We start from the raw sequence: 8,763 nt of genomic DNA on the forward strand, positions 1-8,763 counted from the left end.
CATTAAGGAAGTGAGGGTTTTTTTCTGTGTAGATCCACAAATAGCAGCAGGTTAGCTGATTACAGCACCTACACTAACCTACATAACAGATTGAAGCTTTCACGAGAATTCAAATTTAGATTTGAATAATATTTGCATTCTCCTGTACTAATATTGTTTTATATTATGTTATAAATGTTATGTTGTATATTATATAGCACAAGGTTCAGTTACTGTTTTGCAAAAATGATTATTAGAATTGTCCTTCAAGGAGCTCATTTTTACTTTCTTACTTTGAGTACATTTCAGAGCCTGTACTTTTTCACTTTTACTTGAGTAAAGAGTTGCTTCAGTACTTCAACTTTTACTGGAGCATTTCTAAATCCAGGTGTCTGAACTTCTACTTAAGTAAAGAAAGATTGTACTTTTGCCACCTCTGTAAATGGCACATATGAACAGGCCATCCTGAAGGAGCTGGTTTGCTTGTGTTGCTGCCGATGCCATCTCTTACTACCAGTACTGAGAAGGATACTAGCATCAAGCGCAACGTCACTCAGCAGGGATAAGGAAAGGGTAATGGTCTGTGGCCACCATTCCAGAATGTGCTTTATTATTTAGGACAAACTGAAATCCCTGAAGTTGAACTCAATGTATTTGATCTTACATGAGAATTATTATCTAAGTACTTTTAGTTTTTTGGCTAAACACACATTTGTGACATTTCCTGCCATAATATCAGTCCACTCTGTGCAAGCAGTGGGGAGTCATGCCACCCGTCTACAATGCTGCTGGTAAATTCACCGACAGATACTTGTGAAACACATGTGGGATGAGGTGCCACATGGTGCTGTTAGTTTCGGGACTGATAAAGCAGTTTTTGAATAATTGTGTGGCTGCCCCCAACTTTATGTGCCTCACAGTGTCTTTGTCACATTGTCCAGAGAGTAATTTCTGGAAGTCAGGCTTCTCTGTGCGTTTTTCAGCAGCTGTGGAAAGTGCGCCTCAAGGACTGCATTGTTGTGAAGTTGCCAGTGCACTGTGGTCCTTCCTGTTTCTTTTAAATCTCTGGAAATGTCAGTGGTGACTCAACTCCACTCAGGGGCTGCTTCCTTATGATTAACCTAAAACAGAAGTTTTAAGCTCCAACAAAAGTTGTAGCCCATAAAGATATGGCACAGCAGATAGTAGTCTGGCTGGATTCCTGAATGATCACATGCAGTGACACCTATAATGAAATAGTGGATTTCATTGTTAGATTGGGAACCGTGGTGTTGGATACAACCTGTCTTTTTCAGTTTCTTATGGTCATGCTTCCTTCCTCATTGTGAGTTATCATTTCTGCTTTCCTTTGACAAGTATTTTTAACATTATTGAAAATGACCAGATCCAGTGAAGTATCCCATCAGCTGACATTACTGTGACTTGATGTCATTGTGCTGTGAAGCATGTTACAGAGCCAAGAACTTTTCACATATTTAGTAACTCTTAATCTCAAAAGTCTGCTACCAAACCCAGTAAATGAAGAGATGATATGCTACGCATTTTGTGCTGTAGCTGTTTGAGATCTAATAATATTTCACTTTAAATGTTAAAGGTAAATGGGGAAATATCTTTTAGCATTTTAAAGCATTTATACAGCTATGTCTGTTGAGGATAACTCAAGACTGAGACCATTGCATTTATTCATTTCATTAAAAAATACCTCAATATTCTTGTTAGTGACACCGTGTCACCATATAACCGTGACACGGTTATATGGTTAATATGTTCAGGCCACACAGTGGTGCAGTGGTTAGTACTTTGTGTCATATTAGTCAGATGGGCCTTTCTGTGTGAAGTTTGCCGTTTCTTCTTCCATCTTTGTGTGTTTCTTGTGGTTGCTCTGGTTTTGCCCACAGTCCAAAGACATGCTTGTTGGGTCAACTGGTGAGTCTAAATTGTTCTAAATGTAGCTGTCTGTCTCTCTGTTTTAGGTCTGCGATGGGCCGGTGATCTATTGAGCCTTAAACAGTGAGAACATTAGGCAGCAATCTAAAAGTCCTTGTGTAATAAAGGCTACATTACAATGACAGCTTGGTGAGATTAAAGTGAATTGGGGGTAACTGAAGGTTAGGAAGTGCAGACAGAGGACCTTCTGTGAAATGATAAAAACCTGTATTTGAAAGCAGTTGTTTCATTTATAACAATGACAGTGGTTCCCTGAGCAGATTAGACTTGGGGATATCTGAATATCAGATTCTAATGAATGTTTCTGAAATACAAAACATAACAAATACTACAATCTGAATTCTTTTTTCACAAGTAATCTCCTAATTAAAAGACTAGTGGTTTGATCTTTGTTTCTTACACATGAACCACAGGCCAAAGCCTGTCACTGTCAACTGACTTACATAGTTAGAAAAGTTATTAAATATAGCCTGTTTACAATCAGCGCAATTTTATATTAATTCACAAGGCAAATAAGTGCTTAACTTTGGGTGAAGTCTTTGCCATGAATTTATGGTTAGAGATTTGACCAGATTTGCCTAAATAGTGGCCACAGACCTTTTACTTCCCTTTTAAGACAGGTAATCTTTAATGAACAGAAATTTCAAATTAAAATGTAACATTTAAAATATCCAACGTATTATTTAATATTAATAAAAGCTACGGCGAGCAGGTTCATTCGTTCTTCTTTTGCTTGCAATAAAAGCTTTTAACTAAAAAATTGGTATTTCAAATAAAAGTAAATAAATGCTCCAATTTGAATATGTTATTATCATTTTATAAGAAAAAATATAGTTATAGGTTTGCATTTTTTTTTTTACTTTTCCTACTTGGTTAAATCTTGAAGGATCATTGAACAAGTTCAGACATGTAGCTTTACTTAGAAATGACGGAATGACCAAATTTGGATGGAGGAGGCTCAGAAATCTGTGGTTTGTGGTGGAACCCTTAGGAAATGCTTCCTTCCCTTTTCCTTGTACTTGTAATAGCTGTCAGCATCAGAAAAAAAAGAGGGATAAAAATGAAGATAGAGATTGTGTCAAGTGGCGTTCATGATATGACGCGTAATTGCTTAAATCAGCAGATTTAACTAAAATCTTATTAATGCCTGATTATTAGACAAAGATTAAAAACTGTCAACTTTAATTTGAAGTTAAAGATAACAGTTATCTAAATGCAAATGCCCACCAACTCAATTTATCCACACTGCGTTCTTGCTTACCTTGTTAACAGTAATACTAATAATAAACAAAGATTACCAAGTGTCCTTTAAGTGGACATAGTGTGCCTTAATATAGGATCAGAATAATTATCACTGGATTGCTTCAGGTGTGTGTTATAATATTTGCAATGCACATCACTTTGTTATTTACTTAGGTAATATTAAAAAAAGTAAAATAAAAAGTCATGAACATGATTTCTTAACTCCTGTGCGAAAGTGGTGATGAAATTTATTTAAAAAAAGGAAATGAGAGTCTCAGTGTCACCCGAGTCATCCTGTCCCCCACCCTGATGCAAATGGATACTGTAGAAAAAGAAAGACACAATTCATCCGGTCAGTATGGCCTGATTCCTCTTTTTTCAACGGGATAAAAGCCAGAGGTCTGCTGCAGGGAGTCAGACTTCATCTGCAAGATCTACAGGTCACCTGCTGCAAAGAACCTCAGAAAGATCTTACGCGATAACCATGCAGCTGTGCATCAGAAGACTCGCATGCCAGGCCTTTCTCGTCGGGGTTCTGTTAGTGGCTGCAGCCGCTGGTAAGTTTCCTGTCAGACTCCTCCGCAATATTGTTCTTATATTTATGTTATAGTTTTAACTCTACAGTCTTCTGCTATGACTATCATTACTTGTAAAGAAATGTTTTGAAATTCTGTTTTTGTTTCCTAAAAGCAGAGACCAAGACAAGTGACTGCTGCAAAGTGATCAGTCTCAATCCCATCACAGCTCCAATCATTGGCTACAGGATGCAGAAGAAGGACCCACCCTGTGTCAACGCTGTCATGTAAGATTTATCTCCCTGTTTTATCAAAGAAAGACATGATTAAAACATTTTCTTGGAAAAGCAAGTTTATCAAAGTAAGCCGAGTGAAAAATATGGGCTCAAGTTTGAGTTTTTGTCTTTTCTCCACCCAGATTTGAGACAACAGAAGGGGAAGTCTGCAGCCACTGGAAACAGGACTGGGTATATGAAAAGATCAAGGAGCTAGAGTGAGTATGCCTCCTTATCTCAGCTTGTTTCCTGTTTCGAGAAGTTATTGGTTTCTTTGCACATGAATTTGCTGAGGTATACCACAAGCTTGTTTTAACCATTATCCACCGTGTGTGTTTTTTACAGGCATGCACGCAGAGCAAGGAAGACTGCTCTCAAAACTACTGCCACTACCACTACTACAACTTCCAGCCCATAGAGAGCATCCCTCTTCACTCTAAACAGCTAGAAACATTTGTTTTAATCTTAAATAATTTAAAATGCTTTCTAATGTTATCTGTATGTCATATTTATAATTGGCGGTATTTATTTTTTCTGTTGTCTCTTTTTCTTTATGTTTCTCTGCCTATGATAGTTGTTCGCTCTGTGCAGAGACACATCTTTATGATGAGACATGATGAGATATGGTGTTTGTTATAAATAAAAGGATTGATCCTGTCATCTGTCCACAGTCTTTGTTATTCTTGCCAATTATCTGGTTTTGTATTATTTATCTATAAAATGTAATCTTGTCTAAATCTAAGCTTATAATGAACATTTCTGACTTTATTGAACATATTCATTGAGAAGACACCAAATATGTGAGCATGTTACTGTTCGTATTAGTAATCAGGAACTATTTATTACATTCATAGTGCTTATAGTCCCCCCACGGCTCGTGATACACAGACAGACAGAGATGGACAACAACTATATAACTATTACCGTTTGATTAGCATAAACAGATTAACTTAAATGGATACATAGAAGCAGATCATTTCAAAATGTTTTATGCACCTTAAACATATTGTAATGACTACCAAGGTGTACGATGTACCTGACTAAGGTATGTTGTTTTAATGATTAATCCTGCCATCTAGTGGGTGCTTTGATTGATAGCCATGTTCTTTCAGTCGAACAAGTGTCTCATTGAGGGACTTACCTTGTCAGATAAACCCTTTCAGGTGTACACAATGTGCTCATGTAGTGTCATACAAGTAAAATACACACCATCTGCATCATTTATGGATCTCCTGTCACTCACTGACTGGAAAATATTCCCTAAATCAATGATTGCGTTTCCATCTGAACTAAGGATATTGCACGTTACATGATTTTCTTTGTTAAATGTACATTATGGTGATAGAGTATTGTTTGATTAGATAAACATAGACAGAGTTTCACTGCTGTGAAATAAATTCATATATTTGTGAGAAATGCAGTTGGTATATTTTAAGAGATTAATTTGGTTACGCAGCAAATCCATTGACAAAACAGATGTTCATATAAACATTTATTGACAGACTGATCAAATAAGCACCATCATTTGTTTAAATCTGTTCTTCTCAGTTTTGATACTGAGTACTAAGTCTGAGGCTGATGAAGTTAAAGGATAAAGTAAAAGATAAGGTAAAGCACAGTTTGTCAGTCAGTTTCAAGAGATAATATCCTCAGCGTTAACTTGACAGCACAAGCTTGAGATTCTTTTAGACTAAGATTTGGAAACTGAAATTTTTTAGTCTGTTTTTTGCTAATTGCTGTTAAGGAAAGCCTCTTTTATACAGAAAAAATATCCACGTTGAAGATATGCGTACGTAGCTTATTTGAGAGTTTAGAAATGTGTTAGGTAGGATGTAGAATTATTGTAGAGACGCTGACACTGCCCTGGATGCAATAAAGGCCTGAGTGTGTCATGAATTTAGGAGTAGATTTCTAGGAGGCCCTCCCCCACTTTGAACTGTGAAAGTAAGAAAAAGAGAAGTTATTGTTGAGTGGAAATTCCCCAGGGGAGACCTGGGTGCGGGCCTCAATGTTTGTAATATGTTAACTCTGTTTTCTCTGTTGTGTAGAGGAATTTGGTGTAGCTTGGGTGAGGAGATTACTTTTATGACCGGCAGGAAGTCACATACACAGAGACACACACACAGTGCTTTGACTGTTATGACGCACCCACACTTACATGCACAGTCACTCACCTGCACTCACATAGACACACGGGTATGCGCACACACAGGCACTCACATGCTCGTGCATACACACACAGACACAGAGTTTCCAGCACACCATGAGGGTTTTATGATGGGGTCACTTCTACAAAACTGTGTTTCACAGACAAAGCAGTGAAGATCTGCAGAGGGACACCGGCCTTGCATGTCTTCCCTTCTAGAAGATGCATGCTTAAATGAAGATGAATAAAGGTTTTGTGAAATGACTACTGAGTTCCGGTGCCGTCTCTGGATGCCCGAGGAATAAAAAGAACCGGCTGAAACTGATTTCATAACAACGTCCATCACCAGCTGAAGCATTTCCAGTTTTCTTCACTGATGTTTACCTCCATCTGAGCCACCCTCGGACATGACCAGTTTTAAACTAAAAAATAAGTACTTCTCCCAAGTGATATCCCAAAAACCAAATGCTTTTTATTTAGATTGATCATGCCTGCAGAGATCTTAAGCAACATCTAATTGATATTTAAATGTGAGTTAGCATCTCATACTGGAGTATTTCCAGAGTTTCCCTCACCCACTCAGCTTTCAGATTTGCACACACCTGCTTGTTTGCAATAACATACTATGACCATTATATTCAAATATTATAGAGTGAGACTTAGAGGTTGCAGGCAAAGTTGGATGGCTTGGAAGAGAGAGTATTACATGATATATATGGTAGTCATCACTATATTTTGCATCCCTTGATACAGGTCAAACGCACTGGCTTCAGCTTGTAGCTTGCAAAGTGTGTTTTGCTCATGTGGGCATCTGATGCACACACACATGCACCCACAGGACATCATAAACATCAATCATATTGGTATTATTGACTGACCAAAAGTTAAATGTGACAAAATAAAGTTAAAGGCAGGCAGAACTGAACTTAGCATGCTCAGTATGAAATAGGAGAAGGGACATCAGGGTGACCATAGCTCTTGGAGCAATGTTGACAATACAAAATACGAATGTGGCAGAGCATTCACTGACATGACCTCTGTACATATATATGAAGAGTCACTGTACTACTGATGCTTTTTTTTTGTAGCCTGTGGCTCTTAAACTGGGGACAGGAAGCCCAGTGTTGTATCACAGCAACCAATACTGCATATTTTGCACCTTGGTTACAATTTAGACATGTATGTATTCAGTTCATATTTCAGTAAAATTCAGCACACGGCTGCAACTTTATCTCTCAGTGTGTATGGCTACATTTACACCTGAATGCAATTTGTTACACATGATAATGTCTTTTAGTGTTGCAGTGCTACAAAAGAAAAAAAAGACTGGCATAGCCTTATTCATGCAATATTTTGACATTGTAGCATAAAGCTGCTGTCAGGATGTTTTACATCACCAGTAACTTTGAAATTGTTTTGTGGTGAAAACTCCCCGCCCCCTTCCCCTGGTTACCGTGACCTATTTAGTGTGCCAAAAGGGGAGAACACAACTGCAGCATCTTCAAGTGGTAAATGCTTTCTAGCATACAGTTTATATGAAAAACAACAAGTTGTTAATTAATAGATGCAAAATTAACACCTGACATTAACTTCTGCAATATTTAGACAAGAGTTTCTGAATGTTTTGCAATTAACAGGAGTTTAATTGCACCACATGCTCTATGTGAGTGGCCTTTTCAGTGGGAAATCAGGAGTGTGAAGGCCAGCAACACATCACTACCACTTTTGTTGAAAGGAATTCATAGCCTTGCTCAACGACACTTCAGAAGCACACATGCTTGTTCACACAGTGTGGAGACAGCTATAGAGAAGACTACTACTCGAATACATGTTGAAGGTTTTGCTTGGTTAATAAACATGCTCTTGCCAGAAACTGCTTATTCATGTCCAGCCTCACAGAGCAATTTATGTAATTTTCATGGCAAATGTTTTTCCTATTATGTGTCTTTGAGTATAAGGTAATTCATTCATTAGTAAGTATAAACACCGTAGTTAAAATATGAGCAAATTAATGCTGTAGGTACGATAATCATCCTATATTTTTAAAAGAAAAAGATCTAGTTCAACTCTTCTTTTGTAATCTTTCTTACTTATTGAAATCATAAAAGCTTACTAAGCAAGTTCAGACAAGTAACGGAGGATGAAATGACCAAATTTGGATTAGAGGACACTCAGGAATCTGTGGTTTTTGGTGGAAAGCCTTAGGACCGCTTTCCTTCCCGTTTTCTTATAATAAACATAACTGTCAACACCAGAGAAAAGGGAAGACTAAGATTAGTGATTGGTGTCAAAATTAAATATTAAATATTTCTTTGTCATTGTTAATATATATAATATACCAGAGGCCTGGGAGCTTGAGGGTTCTGCGCAGTATCTTAGCTGTTCCCAGGACTGCGCTCTTCTGGACAGAGATCTCCGATGTTATTCCCGGGATCTGCTGGAGCCACTCGCCTAGCTTGGGAGTCACCGCACCTAGTGCTCCTAGTTTATGAAAGTAAGCCAGGTGAAAAATATGGGCTCAAGTTTGAGTTTTTTTCTTTTCTCCACCCGGATTTGAGACAACAGAAGGGGAAGTCTGCAGCCACTGGAAACAAGACTGGGTATATGAAAAGATCAAGGAGCTAGAGTGAGTATGCCTCCTTATCTCAGCCTGTTTCCT

General features: G+C 37.8%; 1 protein-coding gene across 2 annotated transcripts; it reads left to right on the forward strand.

The window, feature by feature from the left end:
* The first annotated feature begins 3,576 nt into the window (after positions 1 to 3,576).
* Positions 3,577 to 4,610, forward strand: LOC308383286 (uncharacterized protein). Of its 2 annotated transcripts, none has more exons than XM_080861153.1 (4): positions 3,577 to 3,725; positions 3,859 to 3,970; positions 4,102 to 4,176; positions 4,304 to 4,610. In XM_080861153.1, exons 1-4 carry the CDS (start codon positions 3,653 to 3,655, stop codon positions 4,374 to 4,376), a joined length of 333 nt encoding a protein of 110 aa, XP_080717279.1. In that variant the 5' UTR covers positions 3,577 to 3,652; the 3' UTR covers positions 4,377 to 4,610. The 2 variants fall into 2 exon arrangements, with proteins under 2 accessions (XP_080717279.1, XP_080717280.1); XM_080861154.1 differs by having other exon boundaries at positions 3,862 to 3,970.
* The last annotated feature ends 4,153 nt before the right edge of the window (positions 4,611 to 8,763 follow it).

Source organism: Rhamphochromis sp. 'chilingali' (genome assembly GCF_963969265.1).
Source record: "Rhamphochromis sp. 'chilingali' genome assembly, chromosome: 16".
NCBI lineage: Eukaryota > Metazoa > Chordata > Actinopteri > Cichliformes > Cichlidae > Rhamphochromis > Rhamphochromis sp. 'chilingali'.

Coding starts and splice junctions, on each gene's coding strand:
- LOC308383286 (XM_080861153.1), top strand. CDS start 3,653: ATGCAGCTGTGCATCAGAAGACTCGCATGCCAGGCCTTTCTCGTCGGG. Junction 3,726..3,858: donor GTTAGTGGCTGCAGCCGCTG/GTAAGTTTCCTG, acceptor GTTTCCTAAAAG/CAGAGACCAAGACAAGTGAC. Junction 3,971..4,101: donor CCCTGTGTCAACGCTGTCAT/GTAAGATTTATC, acceptor TTCTCCACCCAG/ATTTGAGACAACAGAAGGGG.